The 21,194-nt window shown below is 36.6% G+C and overlaps 3 protein-coding genes across 5 annotated transcripts in view; 1 reads left to right on the top strand and 2 right to left on the bottom strand.

Moving 5' to 3' along the window:
* Window positions 1–12,767, bottom strand: part of LOC129747495 (serine/threonine-protein kinase WNK1-like) — a 130,660-nt gene extending 117,893 nt beyond the window's left edge. The window contains exon 1 of one of the 2 annotated variants that reach the window (XM_055741745.1): window positions 12,595–12,767. The gene's annotated coding sequence lies outside the window, so the exon portion shown is untranslated. The remainder of the gene's footprint in view (window positions 1–12,594) is intronic. The other variant, XM_055741746.1, reaches the window with a different exon arrangement.
* An 860-nt stretch (window positions 12,768–13,627) lies between these two features.
* Window positions 13,628–15,783, bottom strand: LOC129745641 (nitrilase and fragile histidine triad fusion protein NitFhit). Of its 2 annotated transcripts, none has more exons than XM_055738856.1 (5): window positions 15,689–15,783; window positions 15,425–15,627; window positions 14,955–15,320; window positions 14,392–14,893; window positions 13,628–14,306 (listed from the first exon to the last, which is right to left on the bottom strand). In XM_055738856.1, exons 1-5 carry the CDS (start codon window positions 15,738–15,740, stop codon window positions 13,957–13,959), a joined length of 1,473 nt encoding a protein of 490 aa, XP_055594831.1. In that variant the 5' UTR covers window positions 15,741–15,783; the 3' UTR covers window positions 13,628–13,956. The 2 variants fall into 2 exon arrangements, with proteins under 2 accessions (XP_055594831.1, XP_055594832.1); XM_055738857.1 differs by having other exon boundaries at window positions 15,425–15,650; window positions 15,689–15,743.
* A 1,590-nt stretch (window positions 15,784–17,373) lies between these two features.
* On the top strand, window positions 17,374–18,205 carry LOC129745642 (uncharacterized). Its single transcript, XM_055738858.1, has 2 exons — window positions 17,374–17,957; window positions 18,020–18,205. Exons 1-2 carry the CDS (start codon window positions 17,520–17,522, stop codon window positions 18,185–18,187), a joined length of 606 nt encoding a protein of 201 aa, XP_055594833.1. The 5' UTR covers window positions 17,374–17,519; the 3' UTR covers window positions 18,188–18,205.
* Window positions 18,206–21,194: the final 2,989 nt, after the last annotated feature.

Raw genomic sequence — 21,194 nt, 5'->3', positions numbered from 1 at the left:
TAATTTTTTTTCTCATAAAGTCACTAATATCAGCAATACTGTTGGTCAAACGCAAAAACAGTGTTCAGATGATCGATAGAAAACTTATTCACCTTCAATATGCGGAAGAGGGATTTCAAATTACTGTTATGCCGTCCGAGATATTTTAATCTAAGTACAATAGCTTTTTTAATTTTTTCGAAATTTCATATTTGGAGCATAACTCAAAAAAGGTTCTACTGAGATTTTTTTGAATTTAATTTTCGGATTCAGCGCCCGATTTTACATTAGAAAAGACCTTCAGTTTACTGAGTTCAAAAATGCTGTAAACTAGTGTTATTAACTTTAAATACTTCATAACTTTTTCATGTATTCTTCCGTTTTTCGACTGTTTTTGTTAACATGTATTGAAAAATCCATGAAAAATTATAAAAAAATGTTTCAATTCTTTAAGAAAGTTCAAAGCTCCATCTAGAATGATTTAAGACAAGAAACAATTGATTATTCAAGCCCAAGGTTTCCAAAAAAATAACTATGTTTTTGATAAAAAAAATTCTCGAATTCTGTGATTTGAACCAAAACTTCTGTGATGGTTTTCTGTGGCGCAGTTTAAATAGAATTTTCAATATTTTTGTTATTTTTTTGTTGTAAATTTTTTGTCTAAACTTTGCGATGGTTTAATCACAAGTTTGTAATGTTTTCATCATACATTCATTTTTCATATATTTACCACATTTGCCTTTTTTTCATAGTGTTATTATTTTTTCATAAAAATTTAGCCTTTTGTGATGAAAAAAAAACTCATGATTAGTTTCAAATTTGAACAAATTTTAATCCAAACTATCTTCATTTTTATATTAATAAATAACACAGGGAAACAGCATTTTTGGTACCTTTGTTTCAAAAACGGATTTTGGAAAAAGTTTGCGTCTTGAAATTCAAAACATTTGTCAAATTTAGTCTCTCACCTCTAGTTTTGGTGAAATGGCGTGTGTAAATTTTAAAATTGGTCAGTTGAAGGTAAAATTGATTTTTGATAACTGATAAACAAACAAGCGTACATGGAAACACATGGAAAGATTTTTTTAATCAATTAATTATATCTCATTGAATGTTCTTGTTTCAGAGATACAACACTTAAAATAAAAATTGAATTATGCAAAAGACCCAAAAGATTTGTTTACAACTATTCCTCACATCACTCAAGGAAGTCATTAAATATTTGACGATGAATATTTCAGCTCATTCAACAACTTTAAACACCCGTTTTTGCAAATTTGGACAAAATTTTCAAAAAGAAAACTTCAATAACTTTTCTCCCAAAAGTCAAAATTTCTAGCGGACTTTTGGAAAGTTGATTATTGACTTGAAACCTTAATTTTCAAAAAAAAAATTGATAGTGTTCTCTATTACTACCACAAAAGTTTCCAAATTTGATTAATATATTTTAACATGATTTCAAATTTTATCTCGAAACAAATATACTCAAAAGATGGACAATGTTGCTGCATACATTTAGGGGCAAAAATATAAACAATTCTCAATATGTTTTTACCTTAAAAACAAATGAAATTTTATCTTTATGCAATTCCCTAAATCCTCGCTCTGTTCCCATGTTCATTTTTTTTCTTCAAACTTAACCATTTGATAGGATTTTAGCCACTTTTTCTTCTCGTGCTTTTTCATGGAAAATGACCGATTTTTTTTAATATTCAAAAACTATCATCAAATGACCATAAAAATAACACTTAAACTAAACTTACAACAAGAAAAAAGTTGAACTTTCGCATTAACTAACCCATTGGCTCCTAAATGCTTAAATTTGATCAGAAGAGATGTTTGTTTGTGAGCCTTCAAAAAACGAGATATTTTGAGATTTTGAAATTATAGTTTGTAATATAAAAAATCTCCTAATAAAAACCAAATTTAGCTTATCTGTAGCTCAATTTATAGGCTTTCAAACGTAGTAAACAGTTTGCAGATATTTTATCTTTATACTAAGTTAATGATGATAATCTGCAAAAATTTCATGTTAATCAAAGTTACCCCGCTGATCAAAGTTCCCCCAGTTTACGGTACATCAAAGTTTTAACTTATTTTTCATATCCCTTGGCAATATAATCAGTTTTTTCTTTAAAAATAAGAAAGATCATAAAAAAATATGAACATGTTGCGAAGAATTCGAATGTCTACCGTGTACCGTTTGGCCGCAATGATTTTTTTTGTTAAATACTGTGTGCGGCGATTGAAAGATATCTGAACGAACGGCGAGCCAATCATTTGCCGATTCGATTCCTTCTTTCAGTTGAACCAGTTGAATCGGATCAGCGAACGAATATCTGGAGCCAGGAAAGTCGATGATTGCATCATTGCATGATTCAAACCTGCCCGTATGCAAGCGCCCAGCGTTCAAAACCAGCAGCACTCACAAACAGATTCGATCAACGTTATTCTTTTTCCCCCAGCGTTCGGTTCAGACGAAGATTCGCGAGATCCGAAAGAGCGCTTGAGTGAATCGTTGAAGAGTGTATCGCGATTGAGTGAACGAGTGGATTCAGACCATCCTTGGTGGAAAGGAGGAGTGGAATCAACAGTGGAATCGGTATCCAGCCAGCAAGAAGCCAATGGGAGGACGAGCCAGCGCCGGGAATCCAAAGGAACGTCGTCGAGCCAGAACCGTGTGAGGTTGTCGGACCAGGAGCCTGGTAGGTCGTCGGACCGGGAAGCCAGCTGGAGGTCGGCAAGCCAGGAGACTCGGGAGGGAGGTCGTCGGGCAGGTGCTTTGGAGGGTCGTTGGTTCGGAGCCATTGAGAGCGGACCAGAATCACTGGCGGTTCGTCGTGCCGGGAGCCATGGAAGGTTGGCGGGCCGGTGCCGTGAAAGGTCGTCAAGTTATAGGCCAGGTGGTGGTCGTCGCACCAGGAACCTCTGGTGGACTTACGAGCCGGGAACTACGGAAGGTCGTCAAGCCGGTGCCATGGAAGGGTGTCGGACCGGGAAGCCAAGAGGAGGTCGTTGGGCTGGTGCCACTGGGAGGCGTTAGGCCTCAGGAGGAGCGTCGAAGCGTAGAGCGACGCGGCTCGAAGGTTGAAAGAGCGTCGAGCCACGAGGAACGCTATCGAAACGCAAGAAGGGCGTCGGATAGGACATAGGTTGTCGTCGAGTGAGCCAGGAAATGGTCGCCGGGCGAAACCGGTGGAAGGTTGTCAAGCGAAACCTCGTCGTGTTGAAGGCGATAAGGTTCGGTGTGTGTCGAAGAGGAGTAGCCACTTCAGAAGGAACCACCGAATAGCTTGCAGTTGGGTAACTGAGAACAGCCTGTGTTGAGGAGGAGTGTTGAGATTCGTCTCATCGAAGTAATCGATGAGATGAATAACAACACACGCATGTTGGTGTTATCATGACCAAACAAATTATTGTAACTATGGTTCCCTATGAATCTCTAGGGAACTGATTAGTATAAATAGAAGTTAAAGTTGAAAATAAAGTTATTCCAAGTTCTAACCTCAAGTAGTAAAGTCTCTCCTTTCCACTGCCCAAGTGCTGCAACAACAAAAATGCAGAGTTTTCAGCATAATCCTTGTAAAAATTGGTTCTAAATCTGCAGTATGATAACAACAGATGCGTTTGGCAACCAAAATGTTACCCTATTTCGAGTCTGTTATTGGGTGAAGTGTTTAATTTCGGGAACCACACTGACGTTCTGGTACCAAAAATTTGGTACGATGCGTTTGTATGCGATTTGACAGCTGGTTCAGTCCTCTGCGCAAAGTATTGCATAAAAAATAGTCATGCAGTACCTCGCTAGGCACCCAGCAGTGATGTCCATTGAATTTATTGTTTATCAATGCCAAAAGACATACCCTTGTTAAACAGCTAATAGCCTAATAAGATACAAAGTTAAGGTCTTCGACAAAGTTGTTCAGCGGAAAATTTCCTTTGAAGAATTCATAAATTTGACGAAAAAACATTTGCAAGCTCGTTTCCACAGAAGAAACAAAAATGATGTTGACTTTTTTTTTTTTTTTTTTTCATAGCGTTTAAATAGCTCGGGGAGCTGACGCTGGAAATGAAAATTAGAATAGTTTGGAGAAGAAAATTTAAAGTTTAGAGAAGGCAGCGTAGAATAGTAAGCGATCTTGAGACGTTGGTTAAACCATCAAGCACTTCATTATATCCATGGAATATGGATAAAATGCAGTTCAAGATAATAAACCAACCCCTCCCGATACCAGTTGGAGGAAGGACAAGGGTGGGTTCGAGACTGGCCTCTACATACTCCCCAAGCATCTACATACTACGGTTTATAAGCGCATTGAAAATATTAAAAATAAAAAGGAAGGATCTCACCAAGTTATAGGACACCATCTTCAGCAGTTGATTTATGGTTAGATCCTTGGGCTGGCAACCATGTCATGCGAAAGCCAACGTCTGGGTCCCATGATGTTAGGGGATGGCTTGAAGGTTCGCTCAACGTCATCATTGGACCAAATGATTTCTCGGTAGTACATGCCACGATACATGAAAAGAAAACAGAAAAAAAAGAAAAGAGAAAAAAAAGAGAAAAAAAAGAGTTTTAGTTCATATCATCTATCAATATCTAAGAAGAAGCCTAGCTTAAACTCATAATAAACCGAGATCAAATTAATAGTAGAAGTAAGCTACATTGTTTCTGTCATATCATAGAACCATACTATTTTACCAAAATATGGATGTGAGAGCCTGTTTGCTTTTTGAAGCAAGCCTATTTCAAACTAATAAAAATTCTAGCTCAAATTAATAGTAGAAGTAAGCTACCTTATTCCTATCACAACATCATCACAATCATGCGAATTCAACAAATTATGGATATAAGAGCCTATCTTACCGTTTGAGCATTGCCCTACACTACCTGCCTCACATAGTTGAATGCCTACTTTTGAATGAGATTTAAAAATTGCCAAGACTGTTTGCTTTAAACTATAATACTATCAAAACAACTCAGGTGACAGATCCGTTTCACAAACCTTAAACCACAAAATATCATTTCCATCCAATTAGCCCCCAGTGATTGAAAAAAGCTAGATTTAAGAATAAGCCATCGTAATTCATAAACCGCAAATACACATCCACTGGAGCATTGGGGAGGAATATGGTATTTGAATATGTTAACCTACTCCTTTCTAACTTTCCAACTATTTGAATATATCTGAGAGAGAGAAAAAAAAAACTCCACCTCCGAATGATCTGAAAAATAGAAAAGAACATTAAGAAAAATAGAAAAGAACATTAAAATGACAATAAAAGGTCAAACAATCATTTCTGATCGGACCAGATTGACCATGTGATTGAGCTTTAGTTAAAAGCCGTGGGACCGACATCTAGGGGTTCCGTTTCACTTAAGGTCGGAAGTGATCCGTTGATGCCTATAGCAACACTGAACTGTGATACTCTCACTATTCTATATTTAATGCAATGGTCCGAAAATCAATCAAAACAAACACTCAGGATGCGTTTCCTGTTGGAAACATTCCGATTGTATAATGGGATAGCGCCTCTCGCTACTGCTTCGCCTGGCTGGTATGCAATCTCGATCAGCGCTCCTATCAGCTATGCAAACCGAGTCGCATAATTCAGAATCATCGGTTCAGCAAACATCGCATATCGGAGATGAGTGAGATACAAACTGATCCATTCTGAATGTAGCTCACTCAGTATCTGCCTGAATTATATGAAATTCAAAATTATTTTTTGCAGGACGAGAAAAATCAAACAGTTGTGCGGGACACCATAAATTCTCAGTAGTTTTAACGTGACGTACGACATTTTAATAAGAGAACTTGTAAAAATTGAAAAACACGGCGAAAGTGAACATCTTTCCCTCACAAACACAACTGCAATTTGATTTTGATCATACTGATGTTAAAAAACGTTATAACAACAAATAAATTTATTAATTTGCTTTATATCAGATCAAACAAAATACGCTAATGATCGGCTTCATGTATCATTCACTCACTGCCTGATCCATTCACTCCTGATCGAAGACCAACAAGATTCGCCATATGCATTGCGCATTGGTGATATTCCAATTTGATGATGGTGCTGCACTGTTTTGTATGTATGTATGTATGGATCTGTTTGACTGGCAGAGAGTTTTATACTCTATATCACCACTACTTGTTTATATGTTGATTTTCGTTTTTTCGTAGGGATGCTCCTTTTTTCCATAATTTTCGATCATACTTTCTGTTTTTTAAATTTTCATGCGAGCTTTCTCTAGGAAACTGAGGATTTCCTTTAGTCTTGTTACTTCAAAATTTTGAATAATTTCGATCAGATTGGAATATCGATCCCAATCATAGTGATTCCTTATATGATTGAACTGAATGCATTTGAGGAGTGCATGCTCGGTGGTAAAATTCGTGTTGCATAGTTCGCACAATTTTGTGTCTCGAATTTTCATCACTCCTAAATAATAGGGTGAATAGTCATGGCCACTTAGTAAGCGATTCAAAGTGCGAATTTGAATGTTGCTTAGTTCGATATCCCAATACCAGGGTTTGGTAGAGAAATTTGATTGTAGTTCATAAAATTTGATTCCTTTACTTTCATTGTGCACCATGTTCCTGTACCATAAATTCGTGGATTCGAGTGATTCTGATTTGTATCTCATGTATGCATCATCGAGTCTCAGTTTGTTCTCGAGTAATATTGGTCCGTCTAATCCTTGTTTCGCTAGAACGTCTGCATGTTCATTTCCCTCTATTCCGACATGTGATGGTATCCATTGTATTTTTACATTTTTTGTTGTAGCTAGTGAGCATATGTCGTGCGTGACTTGATCAAATTTTTTGTTTGTTATGTCCCTTTTTAAAATTTTACAGGCCGACTGGGAATCGGTGAAAATTACAACTCCAGTTCTTTCTTCGTTGTGTATTTGTTCTAAAGCTACTCTTATAGCTAAAAGTTCTGCAGTTGCAATGTTAACATTATTTACTAAGGAAATGCTTATCTTTGTATCGGAAGAAGCGTCATAAATTCCAATGCCACATTTGTTCGTACTTTTAGAAGCATCAGTGTACCATTGGTCACGGTGACTATAATGGTTATTTATCATTTCTAGGGCCAGTTTTTTCATAACGATTGGAGATGTTTCATTCTTTTTCATTGTTGAGCCTATCATTTGATCTTCTATCTCGACTCTTATTTCTATTTCTGGTTTTGTTTCTGTGTATATCGTTTGAAATTCTTGTACGTTTTTAATGTAGATTCTTTCTAGAAAAGTGTACTTTACTTCACTTTGAACGTTGTCCAAATCTAAAGAGTGTAGTTGTTGTGCAATTAGATCGTTACGATGGATATGCAATGCAATACGTTTTTTTGCTAAATAGGTGCGTTTGAATGTCAGCGGTTCTTCTCCAGCTATTGCTGCTAGTGTGTTAATTGGTGTAGTTTTAGTACATCCTGTAGCAATTCTCAGACATTGTCTATTCGTTACTTCTAACATGTCACAATATTTCTTAGCTGTTCCTCCGTAGATTACTGCGCCGTAGTTCAGATAATTCCCGTACAAAGCTTTATGGTACAGCATCATCACTCTTGGTGTGCCACCATATCTTATACCACTGATTATTTTTAGCATGTTTTGTCTGTCCAACACATTTTGTTTAAGCGTTTTAACATGTATACCGTATCTGAGTGCCTGATCAAGTGTTATACCTAAATATTTGTAGCTCCTCACAGTTTCTAGGATTTCTCCTCCCATTCTTAAGTGGAGTTGTTTATCACTTTCTTTAAATAGCATTGCCTTTGTTTTTGAGCTATTAAGACGTAATCCTAACTCCGTAGCTTTTGTCATAAATCGGTTTATTTCTGATTGCATCTTTTTAATGGCTTTTTCTAAAGATTTTGCTTTGACAATTTTTAAAAAATCATCTGCAAACTGTAAAGTTGTTATATCTGGGTCAAGGTTTGTATTATGCAAAGAAGCTGTGTAAATATTGAATAAAACAGGTGACAATACATCGCCCTGTGGTACTCCAGTACAAATAGTTTGGCTGATAATTCCTTGATCGGTGTGAATGAGGGTTTTCCGGTTGTTTAAAAAGTTGTAGATCCATGTACATGTATCTTCATTGAAACCATTTTGTATCATGATACTGTATAATTTATCAATGTCGACTGTGTTAAAAGCATTTGAAAAATCAAAGAAGACACCAATTGTGGTATAGTTGGCTCTTCGTGCTGCTTTGATTAGGTTTGTTGCATATGTAATACAATGTTCAGTAGACATACCTTTGCGAAAACCAAAAGATAAATCTGGGATGACATTGTTCTTTTCACACGTTTGTTGGATGTCTACTAATACTGCTGCATTTAATATTTTTACAACGGTTGGTAAAAGCGCTATAGGTCGGCTGGAACTTATTTCGTTTGGTGGTTTGTTGGGCTTCAATATAGGGATAATTTTTATTTCCTTTAGGTGATCGTCTAGAGTTGCTTTTTGCCACATTCCGTTTAACAATTCTATTATTTTTGTAACTGAATGTAGATCTAAATTTTTTAATGCATTATAGTTTATATAGTCTGTACCTGGTGATGATGTTGGGGATTTGTTTCTTATGAAGTTTTTCCAATGTCGATAGGTTAATATGGATGTTCTTGTATTGTTTGCTGGTGGGAGAGGTTCTCTGTAATTTGATGGGCCAAAGTTGCTGGTGAGAAACTGTGAAGCCATATCCTTGCAGGTGTTTATAGGATTGTTTTTAGGGTTGGTAACAGGGAGGAATTTTAATCGTCTAACGAGTTTCCAATTTTCATGTGAATTTCTAGGATCAATGGAGCTGGAGAGTTCTATCATTTTGTTTTTAATGTGTTCAAGTTTGGATTTCAAAAAAATAGCAGAAGATCTTTTCCAAAAAACTAGGTTTTCACTACTACAGCATTGATTGTAACTGCGTAGTGCGTTTTGTTTTTGTTCATAGAGCTGTGATAACTCCGAGCTCCAGTAATATTTTGGTGTATGTTTGCTTATTTTTTTGTGTTTTTTAGTTATATTCTGGGAAAGTTTAGACAGATCTTTCAAGTCTTCGAATTCCCAGTGCTCAACCTGTGCCATTTCCTCCGATATTTTTTGTTTATCGTAGTAGTATTTTTGTTTACGGTTTATCCTTAAATCCAGACAGATCTCAATAAATAAGTGTCCACTTCCTCCGAAATTTTTATCAACAACTTTCCATTGAACCACATTAAATAAATTTAGGGAACACAACGTTAGATCTATAGCACTAGATCTTTGATTGGAAACTGGAGGAATGTAAGTTACAGCTCCAGTGTTCAATAATAATAAATTAGCTCCTATTATGGCATCATGTACAATTGTTCCTTTACCGTTTGATTCTTGGCATCCCCATATTACATTATGACTGTTAAAGTCACCTCCTACTACTACTTTACCGAATCTAGCTGTTTCGTTAAAGAGTGTTGTTATGGCGGTTTCTAAATTATCGTTTGATATTCTTGGGTTCACATAGACGACTACTAGAGCCAGATCTAATTTAGGTATGAATATTCCCAGCGTTTCAAAATCGTCTGTTGTTTGTAATTGAATGTTGTCAAATTTAAATTCCTCCTTCAAGAATATTGCTACTCCTCCATACCCGTCAGCACGGGGTGCCAGATGTCGATGATAGCCTTGAATATTCCATCGTAAAGTAGAAATCTGTTCTGGTTTGACCCAGATTTCCGAAAGCAATGCTGCATCATAGTTTTGGGTATACAGTTCGTGTGTTAGTTCGTTTTTGTTTCGAAATAAACTTTGAATATTTGCCTGTAACACCTTGAAATCGCCGGTGAACATTATTTGTCTCCTGCAGATCCTAGCATTTTATTTAATTCACCCAAGATGCAAGCTGATATTTCTCCTCCTTTTGTGCCATGTGGTTTCATAATAGTTTCTAATTTCATGCTAATTGTTGAAATTATTTGTTTCAGTTCTTCTTGTGATTGTTTTTTAATTGTTTCCTCAATTTCATTTTTAAACCTCTCTAGCTCTCCTGTTTTATACTTATTGAACATCCCTATGCCTCTTGTTTCCTCTTTTTCTTCTTCCATTTTACGTTTTTTGGCGAATTCGTTTTGATTTAATCCCAAAATACTAGCCACTCCTGGTACACTATCTGTTTCTACATTAAGTTTGTTTGGTTCTTTATTTTCTTTTTTAGATCTATTTCTCTTGTCGTTTGAACTCCACTCACTTCGCTTTGGTTGGAGTTGTTGTGGAAAACTACGCCCGCTAGCTGCAACTCTGGAGTATGATTCTGCAATTGTTGGAAAATCTTCTGTAGTCCTCAAAACGTCAAACATATTTTCAGTTGGAACCTCGTAGTACTGCCTTGCCTCCTGGTAAGTCATGCATTTCTTGGCCATTATTGCCTGTAAGTCGTTTTCTTTCTTCCATCTAGGACACACTCTATCAGTCGTCTTATGATTAGAATTTGGACAGTACAAACATTTTAAAACGTTACAAGAATTTTCTGTCGAGTGTTCTACAGCACATGACATACATTTTTCAATCAACGCTTTACAATTTTTGGACAAGTGGTTATAACGAAGACATTTAAAACAGATTATCGGTTTTCTAATGTACGGTTGGACTTTGTGTATCACAGAATATATACTGATGTTATTTGGCAAAGTATTAGTACGGAAAACTACACCCATTTTATACGTGGGTTCCTTTTTCTTGTCTTTATAGCGATGCATACGAAAAACGGAATCTATTTCTGCTTTGGCCTTGATAAAGTGTTTTACTTCTTCGTCTTTCATTTCAAGTGGTATACCAGAAATAACTCCTGTCACCGTGACGAATTGTTTTGGAACATAAGATTTGAATCCCTGTAGATTTAGATTCTGGCAATTTGCCAATCTATTGGCATCTTTAATATTCCCTACGTACACTGTTACTTTGTTTCTAGCTGTCTTCCTGATATCATCGATACATTTGTCAAAACCATTTTGGTGTAGCATTATTCCTATTTGTAACCTGTTAACAACTTTTCGTTTTTCTACATCTGTGTTCTCTACTATTACGCGATACGGACGGCAATCCCCATTTTGGTAATTGTAGTTTTTAAATGTTTTTCTACTTGCTGCGTCGACGTGATCCTTTCCTCTGCTAGTTGTTTCCATGTCTTCTTCCATCCTTTCTTGTCCTGGATTTAGTGTCGGTTGATTGAGGTTAAGTACTGATGCTGCTCCATCTGGAGCAGCATCCTCGCCACTCATCTTAGTACGGTCACTTATTTATCACAGAAGGTATACTTGTGAATTTATCGCTAAAATTATCACAGTTCTTCTTAATAATAATGACAATACAACAGTTTAAAATAGCCAAAAATCCAAATTTAAAAAACGAGCATCCACACTCTTTCAATGTAAACATTGGAATGCTGCACTGTTTTGACAGCAAGCATCGTGCGAGGTGATCTGTATTTTAGCGATGAATTGAACGATCGATGATCGGGTAGGTCCAGTAGCAATCAATAACGAAACCCGACCGCTGTACGTTCAGGTGCGAAGTGCAATCAGAAACATTCATTGAAAATGAGTGATATTCAGAACACTGATTTAATGTTGCTATACGTCAAGGTATACCCATTTATATCAAAGTGATATAAATGAGCACTCAATCACGCCCACGGAACAAAAATGATGTTGACTTTTCAGTACAAAATATTTAATTTTCCCATACAAACATTAAAGTTCAAATTTACTCATGCAAACGTTACTTAAAAATTCTGCAAAAAATCATGGATAAGTTTTGAACCAAAACGAAGCTTTTAAGACCCCAGGGTTTGAGAAATTCAAAAATGACCCCAAATCGACTCAGTCAATGAACCAATATAAAAAAAACTGAGTGTTTGAAAAATTGAACAGAAATAATGTTGTTATTGCACAATTCCTTTGCGTCACTCGAATAGTCTACGATTTAGGTAAATTTTGAATATAATTTGGCTGAAAATGATTGTTAAAACAATAAAAATCTTACCTTTGCAACTTTGTCCTTGAATGCCAGCCATTATCCCATAGTTCCTGATAAAACAGTTAACGCCACCGTACAGAGCATGATGATGACCTATCCAATAACGGTATTGGTGCGAATTCCGAATCGCCCACAAAGGATTACCAACACTTGGAAAGATAAATTAATAAACAACACCATCAATGATGACAGTCATCAGAGGGAATCATCAAAAATCAGCAACGGGGCCGTCGCGACGTCACACAAAAATATGTCAAAAATTTAACCGCAACAATCAGTGGTTGAAAAATCGAGTCTTTACTGTATGATATTGCTGTTACATTCTACGAGTTACCTATCCTTTTCTAGTACCCACAAGGAACGAACATACAGAAATTTATTCAATTTTTTTTTATGATTTTACTAATAAAATTTTAAATACCAAACTTGTATCGAAACAAATCTGAAATCCCTTCTTCAAAAATATACAATCGATACTTTCAAATCTATTGAACTTCCATCGATTGCGCAAAAAGGGTTGCGGCGAGTTCGGAATTTCCGGTCCCCTACGAAAACCCACACATTAAATTGCCACCGGAAAAAACACTCACTGGTACCGAGAAAAGTATCCGAAGACTTCCGCTAGCTACAGCGCATCCGGTGCGACCATACCAAAATCGATAACGGATCGAACTTTAAGCGACATTACGCGAAAGAATTCTGTTGGAAATTCTGAAACATGGACACGACGAAAATACACTGCACTTCTTGCGAGAATAACGATCACCGATGGACTGCCTGAATGTGCCGTGCGGAGCTGAAGGAGAGAAAGAGATGACTCGATTTTCATTTCTTTTAATGCACACTGAAAGTTTTTCAGTTTGTTTTGGGTTAAAATGCAGGCTTAAATAAATCACTCCACTGATGCTGCAAAAATAAAACCAGAGAAAGTTTTCGACTGACGAGTTTTTATTCAAATTATGCTGAAAATTCAAATTTAAGAATTACAAATTACATATCAGCATGCAGAAATTAGAATCAGTAATAAAAATTCAGATTTGGGATTCAGGTTATGCATGCAGATTCAAATTTAGAATTTAAAAATTCAGCTCAGAATCCGTATTAAAAATTTTGAAATCACATTCTGAATACATTCTCCGATTCAGGATTCAAATTTGGAAAGAGACTTTGTATTCAGAAATCAGATTCGGATTCACCCTCAGGATTGTAGTTTCTGGATTGTTTTTATTTCAAAAACAGATTTGGAATTCAGAATTCAGATTACAGAATAAAAACTCAGGTTTGGAATTCATAATCAGAGTTCTAAAAAAAAAGAGACTAAAAAAAACTAGTTCCAAATACAAGTCCTCGTTTTCAGATTACATTGGTATTCAACATTTAATTTACATTCGAGATTGAGATTCAGGACTCATGATATTATGCAGAATTTCAGTTTCATGAAGAGATAATTCACCGTAGTTTTATGTTTGTTACTCAATTTATCGGCCTTATCGGTGAAAAGTAATGGAATTTTTAGTAAGAACATTTTAAGATTATGAATTTTTTTTTGTATATAGACGGATAGAAAGTTAGAAGAAATGAAAGATGGTGAAAAATGAGCGGGTAGAATTTAAAAGCCTCAACTTAAAATTGAAACTTGCGGCTTCATCAACATTTATTCATCTATTTTAGTTTCATGTTTCTGTGTAACTAGTCTACTAAATTACCTTTTTCGATAGAAATTTTTATCATATAAATTTACGCAAGCAATTTTTGAAGGATTAGTGATCTCACTTTTGCTTTCAGTCTGATAAAAGATTATTGAAAAATTTAAAACAGAACTAAAGAATTTAAATAAAAAATCAGACGTTTTAATTTAATTAAATTCATAATTGAAGAATAATAATTGTCTGTGGTAATATTCCAATATATACAAGTCACTTTTTGAATTTAAAACTACATTAACTTCTTTTTTATAATCCTAGTTTTAAAAACTCTTCCCGGAAAAGTTTCGCTTCGGTCACCATCTCTTCCGGCGTTCGTCGTGGCCTTTCCGGTTCTTTGTCGTGTCGATTTAGCTCCCCATAAATGCGGTCGTTCTCGGGGAAATCTCCTTGATGTCGAGGCATAACGTGACAATGCACCTGGTTAACCGTTTGACCAGCTTCAGGTCCATCCTGGACCGTAACGGTTGAAGAGGTCGCCGAGTATAAACGTTCCGCAGCTCGTTGAACTTTGCACACCGTCTGGAAGAAGTCGTTGATCTCAGCAGGGGTCAGATCTGGAAGACGAGCTGCTTTGCGTTTGGTTGAGACTAGAACATCTTTTTAAAAGGATAGGAAAGTTGTTGGTTAAGGAAAAAATAGCTGAAAAGAATTGTGAATTTAAAATAGTTTTTTCAAGGATACGACCAGGAACAACACAACGAATGTTGACAAATGCGAAGCTAAATTGCGATGAATAGAAAACCGTTTCTGGTGGAATGTTGAAGCCGCCAAAATCGTAGCTTTCCTCGGCCGGGCCAGACCTTCCGGAACCGTTCTGATAAGACAAGTTGTAAATATCGTCCCTACGATGCTCGAAGCAAGGCATATTCTGCCGCACATTCGATAGTTTTTCAAAGTCCAGATCAATCGTCAACACGTCCAAATCTTGGGGCGCAGCTTCGCCTAAAATAACACCCCAAGGATTGACGACCATCGCATGGCCATAGCTTTCTCGCTTTTTATTGTGGAAGCCAATCTGGGCGGCCGCTATCACAAAGCATTGGTTTTCGATCGCTCTAGCCCTTAGTAAAACTTCCCAGTGAGCTTTTCCAGTTGACACGGCAAAAGCGGACGGATAGGTCAGTATTTGTGCGCCTTGCTTCCTCAGTAAGGTACTGGCCTCGGAGAATCGTACGTCGTAACACTAGAAAAGATAAAAACGATTATCAATCTCTCAATTAAAAATCTTTTAAAGCCAAGCTTACTATTTGTAGACCAATGTTCCCGATTGGCGTCTCAACCGGTGGCACAAGTTCCGCCCCACTTCGAACCGTTTCCGATTCTCGGAACTTGAATTCTGGGGTCACCACATTGAACATGTGCAACTTCCGGTATTTGGCCACCAACTCACCCTGGTCATCAATCAACACGTGGGTGTTGTAAATGTTCTTTATTTCGCAGTTCGATTCCGGAATGGACTCATGAACTCCACCCATCGAAAGCCACAGCTTGTTTTCGCGCGCTAACCGACGATATTCCGCCACCGTGGGTCCCTCCAGCGTTTCCGAAAGTTTTAGGGTTTCCTCCCGGTGGGTGCCCACGTAGTCGCAACATTCCGGAAAGAATACGAACTAAAACATAAATTTGAAATCAATTAAGATTATTGATGTTCATTCAGAACTAACAAGGTCTCAAGAAACTACCTTAGGGAATCTTCCGCAAACTTAAAACTTACCGAGGCATGCTGGCTTTTAGCCTTCTCGACGATCGTCCTGACCTGGTCCAAATTGTGAGCCTTATCGTTGGTAGATCGCATTTGGACCACGGCTATCCGGGAAGCCGATTTCGTTGTCATCGTACAAGTTGGGAACGACCTTATCACTAACCGATTTTTACCGAATAGGGTTCCGCACCGGAAAACAAGTGACTGCATCCAGACTGTTTAGATAAATGGCGATTCTCTATTCAAGTGTTAATAATAGCTGTATTGACTAAATACCTGCTGAAAGGAAGCGAAGAGATACGAATAACTGCTTATCACCGCTTATCATCAGGGACAAAAACAACCTTTTTATTTTATTTTCCTCGGATGAATACACGCGAAGTTCAAATCATTCAACCGAATGAAAAGTGTGGTGGTTTGAAATTACACATTAATGAGAAGGGCGTGAAAGCGTTTGTTTACTTTTTTGTTCCGTTGTTTTTGTAATATATGTACTTTTAAAGTTTTGGAAACCTTTTGACCTTGAAATTTGTCAAATGAGATCATAAAGACCGCACGATGGTATTGAATTGTTTTTAGAATTATTTTAAATCATTAAATTGTGTTTCAGAGTTCACTCACATTACATTTAGACCCAAACTTTGAATTTTCCTTTTCACCGTGTTTATATCTCATTTCATTTTAATATCGTTCCTTATGAAAATTCAAATGTTTGTAAACAAAGCATCTCCCGTTGCGTGATATCCAGCGTAAGATTGGCTGAATGTTATCGAAAATTTCTTTGTGGACCCAGTAAATTTGCTCTTGATACGAAAATTTCTTCCAGCTATTTTTATCTTCTGGTAGCACCACATTCCTCAACTGTTGGGCAATGACATTATTGCGGGAGAAATGTCTGCATAATTCCTTGCAAGTCACGAATTCTTGTCTTAACCCTACGGGCTCTTGCCCACTGAGAGCAACAATTAACATTCAGCCAATCTTACGCTCAGACTTTTTCCAACCTGTCGAAATATTCCCTGAATTGGAAGGTCTAACTACGGCGAAACAAAATACGAACCCGATGAGATCCAAACAACTAGCCTTATTCGTTATGAACGGTAGAAACAAGGGTAGAGGACGTGTTTTTACTGATGCCTCGAAAGATGGGTCGAAGTGTTCCATAGGAGTGTTTTTCGAAATGACGAATCTTCGGCTTTCCATGCTGTTAGGCAAGGAAACAAGTATAACCTCAGCAGAATTAATTGCCATCAGAGAAGCTACACGGATCATCGAAGAAAGATCACTGGTGCGATCGGTAATATACACTGACTCCAAAGCATCCTGTCTCATGTTACAGGCAGCCCAGGAGTCCAAACAAGATGAAAGGATTTTAATCGAAATTCTACGAGTATGCTCTCACCATCAAGTTGCTATTCAATGGATCCCTAGCCACGTTTCCATCCAAGGAAACGAAATTGCAGATAGTCTGGCTAAGCACGGCCTTCAGTCGGCTAACGTTTATGAAAACCACTTTATGGTAAAGGACAGCATGGCTTTCTTCAAAAGGTACTTAGGAGAGAAAACAGAGTCTTGGTACAGCTCATACTCGGAGGAGAAAGGCAAAATTTTTCATTCCATTCAACCCAAATTCTCAAAAACTCCATGGTTCATTGGACAAGACATGGATGGCAGAGACATTCGTCTCTTGAACCGTCTAATGACCACTCACGACTACTCGAAGTACTGGCTGGCGAGGATGAAAATAGTTGAGGACGCCAATTGCGAAACTTGTTCAGTACCAGAAACGGCAAACCACATAATAATAGAATGTCCCCGGTTCACATCTCTAAGATTACAATACGATTTCAACGGATTATATTCAAACATTCAAGATATCTTCAAGTCAAAGACAATTATGCACTATAAGGAAATCGTAGAATTTGTACGCAAGACAAAGATTGAATTCTAAATCGTACCGACGAAGTATAACAGGGCATATAGTCTAAGCCACTGGCCCTTACACCCCCTGGACTGCAGCCCAAACAGCCACAGTCCAGAAGTAGAAAGAAGAAGAAGAAGAAGTGATATCCAGCAAGCAATCTTTTCCGGTACCTGTTCAGTCGGAATGTCTCCCCGAAGGAAATCCCCTAGAGCGGCCAGCCAGTCTTCATCAAGACAAGTATCAGCAAAACTGAAAAACCGTTTAAAACAAATCGTTAAACCAAAAGGTAAGCCTCCACCTCACCCCGGAAAAATGAGTAAAATTCAACCGGTGCCGAAACCGGAGAACTTCCCCAAGTACCTAATCCCGCAGTCGAAACTGGATGCCGCACTCCGGTTTCTCGAAAGCGATCAACCGTACAAGCAGAGGCAAAAGTACTGGTGCAGTCACAATATTGCGGCTCGGTCCATATCCAAGTATTGCTCCAATGGCTACGGACTGCATGGCCTAATGGCCATGGCAAGGCACTGCGCCCAGCGAGCCCTTTGGCCGGAGCTGATGCAGCTAGTCAATATGATGTGCGAGGATTTTCGGAAGCACACCTTTCTTCCCACTTTAAAGGTATTGTTTTAAAAATTTCCTCAAATTTTACTATGGATCTTAATGAATTTTGTTTCCTGTAGACCGCTCTTTATGGTATCGTGGCTGATCCAACGTTGTCGGATCCGGCCCTGCTGGAAGCCTTCTTGTACGCCAATGCCCGGTGTACCAATAAAGGAGACGTTGAGTACTGCATGGAGCAGCTCATGAAGGTGTTTCAGGGTAAAACAACGGATGCTGATGCGATTTAGGGCACCTAATCGTTCCAGGTTCTATTTTTATTTGATCAAACAAGGCTGTGAATCAAATCCTCTCATAAACCGTTTTTTATCAAAAACATTTTATCACTTTTTTTTCTTTATGTAGTTTGAAAAATTTTTATCCTCAATTTTTTTTTCAAATGAATCTTAATTTTAAATGGGTAAAATCTCCTAATTTGAATTTCTGACTCTGGTCAGGTAATCTCAAGCCTAATTCAAAAACGTAATCAAATACCTGATACAAGCATATGATGTTATGCGTTTGACCCTTTTAGTCGTTAAAAGCCCAAATTTTCAAATAATTAATCAAATCTCATCTCATTGAACTTTCTACGTTGACTAATGACAGTGTTAAGTTCGCCAGTTTCTTATGTGGACAACCGCATAGCTTCAGTGTTGGTATTCAAGCGTTTTACAACTTAGCAGGTGTAGTGAATTTGCCTTAATATAATAACAGCAGGAATGCTGAATGAATGAAAACTTTTTAGGCAACATGCTAATGCTACTATTAAAAACTATCGTTTCTAATGCAAATTAAACCTCCAGTTAGTTCTTTCTTTCTATTTTAAGGGTAATCGAAATTAGTGCAAACAGGAGTTTTAATATAATCTCACCGACCACTTGAGTCCTTCTAATGCCCCCCATATTTCAAAAAAGGACTCGCCGCCCCCTTGAAAGCTCTAAACGCCCCCTTAAGGGTGGCAAGGGACCACTTTGAAAACCAATGTTCTAGGTAAATGATTATGTAAAAAATTAATACCCAACCCGGTTGGGCCAACCGCTTTTACTCTCTTGAGCCACTTCGTTTTTCGACCTTCACTTTGAACGTTCCATTGTTTGCCATTCTAATATCATCTTCAAAAAGCATTTACATAGATTCTACAATAAGTTAGATTAACTTAAATTAACCAAGAATTCTTTGGTCGGCTTGTAAAATCAAAATTGGTCGTTTTTAACAATATGTATCTTTAAAATCAGCCCTTTCTCAGACTTTAAAAGCAAAGAACATAAAAATGACTAAACTGAAAAAAGTTACAAAAATGAAAAAAATTACAAAAAACATAAAAATGGCAAACATGACCAAAATGACAAAAATGACAAAAATGACAAAAATGACAAAAATGACAAAAATGACAAAAATGACAAAAATAACAAAAATGACAAAAATGACGAAAATTACAAAAATTACAAAAATTACAAAAACTACAAAAATTACAAAAATTTCAAAAATTACAAAAATTACAAAAATTACAAAAACTACAAAAATTACAAAAATTACAAAAATTACAAAAATGACAAAAATTACAAAAATGACAAAAAATGACTAAAATGACCAAAATGAGCAAAATGACAAAAATCACAAAAATGACAAAAATGATAAAAATGACAAAAATGACAAAAAATGACCAAAATGAGCAAAATGATAAAAATGACAAAAATGACAAAAATGACAAAAATGACTAAAATGACAAAAATGACAAAAATGACAAAAAATGACTAAAATGACAAAAATGACTAAAATGACAAAAATGACAAAAATGACTAAAATGATTAAAATGATCAAAATGAGCAAAAGGACAAAATTGACAAAAATGGCAATAATCACAAAAATGACAAAAATGACAAAAATCACAAAAAAATCTGCTTTGTTTTTCGTTTTCCTGTTTTCGATGACTGACTGTTTCGTTGTTTCCGTTTTATGAATGGGGTTCGTGCATTTCCGCTCAATGCTCCATCGGACTGTTGTTGATGAATAGAAATCCCGATTCAACTTGATAACAAGGTATATACGTAGGTTTAGTCTTTCTTCCTTTTTGGGGCCAAATTCTGATCCAAACTGTAGATATGGGGTAAAAATGCCAACCATGATGATATCTATTGTGGGCTTGAGAGAATATCAAAATAAAAATTATGTTATGATAAATAAGTTAATTAAAAATTAAAGTACGTTGAAGGAATCTATAAATTACTTAGGTATGATTAATTATTCTTTTAATTAAAAAAAAAATGTATATTTCGAAGCTGGGCCTAAAAATAGGTAAAAATATTCGAAAAGATGTTAGGCAGTAGGCTAGCTATGAATTATCACCTTCGAAGCATCAAAGTTTTCCGAGGTGCAGAAAATTTGAGAGTTTTTTTTGAATAATTCGTGGGCGCTGATTCGAAACATGCAATTAATTTTTTTTCTTTCGGTTCTTATTTTCGTAAAAACTTCTGAAAAATAGTAAAAGTTTGTTGAATAAATTAGTGTACTTTTTTTTTATAAAACTATTATAGTTCTATAATAGAAGAACCAAGAACCGAAAAACCTTTGGCTACTGTCGTGGAAATATGCTGAGAAAAACTGAGCTTGCTGTCCAAAGTAATACCAAGGTCCTTGACGACCGATGTGCGATTCAGGATAGTCGTTGACATGTTGTACTCAAAACTAATAGGCCTTCGTTGTCGAGTGAACGTAATGGTACACAGAAAAAAATAATGACTATTACGTGGCATTGAAAATGGATTCCTTTAAAATAACTCAACCTGTAATTTACTAAACTTATAAATTTAATTGATTTTGTTGAACTTTAAATGACAAATCATTGGATATTACAGCAAATGCACTGTAACATAAAGGAGCATGACATTTGCTGTAGTTTTACAGGTCATTGTCATTTATTTTAAAGTGAGCATCTTATTACAGGTGATATCAGATTACAGAAATGAAAAATTCAAGGTTGTTTATCAAAACAAAATAAATTTTCGTGCTAGAAACAGTTCGTTTGTCGCTTCCGTGAAAAAAACTCAAGCTAGGAATGAAAAACGGTGTATATTAAAGCGTCGCGAAAGGAGTTGACTACCAAAGCCACCTAGAAAAGTGCCCCTCCCAATGGAGGTGTTAAAAATTCGTTTAGTTATCGATCGGGAACGGCTGCCTTGCGGAAATCGGTAACCGGAAGTAAGTCACCATTTTTATAAAAAAAATGTATGTAGTTGTAGTTTATCACCGTTTAAT

This window comes from Uranotaenia lowii, chromosome 2 (assembly GCF_029784155.1).
Source record: "Uranotaenia lowii strain MFRU-FL chromosome 2, ASM2978415v1, whole genome shotgun sequence".
NCBI classification, from domain to species: domain Eukaryota; kingdom Metazoa; phylum Arthropoda; class Insecta; order Diptera; family Culicidae; genus Uranotaenia; species Uranotaenia lowii.
The sequence above is the reverse complement of the archived record's forward strand: the minus strand, read 5'-3'. Positions and strand labels throughout refer to the sequence as shown.

Excerpts from the sequence above, each read along its gene's own strand:
- LOC129745641 (XM_055738856.1), bottom strand. The coding sequence starts at position 15,740 with ATGATAAGCGGTGATAAGCAGTTATTCGTATCTCTTCGCTTCCTTTCA. Across the intron at positions 14,894-14,954 it reads GGAACATTGGTCTACAAATA|TGTTACGACGTACGATTCTC; the intron begins GTAAGCTTGGCT and ends TATCTTTTCTAG. Across the intron at positions 14,307-14,391 it reads TCGTTGTGTTGTTCCTGGTC|ATGTTCTAGTCTCAACCAAA; the intron begins GTATCCTTGAAA and ends CCTTTTAAAAAG.
- LOC129745642 (XM_055738858.1), top strand. The coding sequence starts at position 17,520 with ATGTCTCCCCGAAGGAAATCCCCTAGAGCGGCCAGCCAGTCTTCATCA. Across the intron at positions 17,958-18,019 it reads CCTTTCTTCCCACTTTAAAG|ACCGCTCTTTATGGTATCGT; the intron begins GTATTGTTTTAA and ends TGTTTCCTGTAG.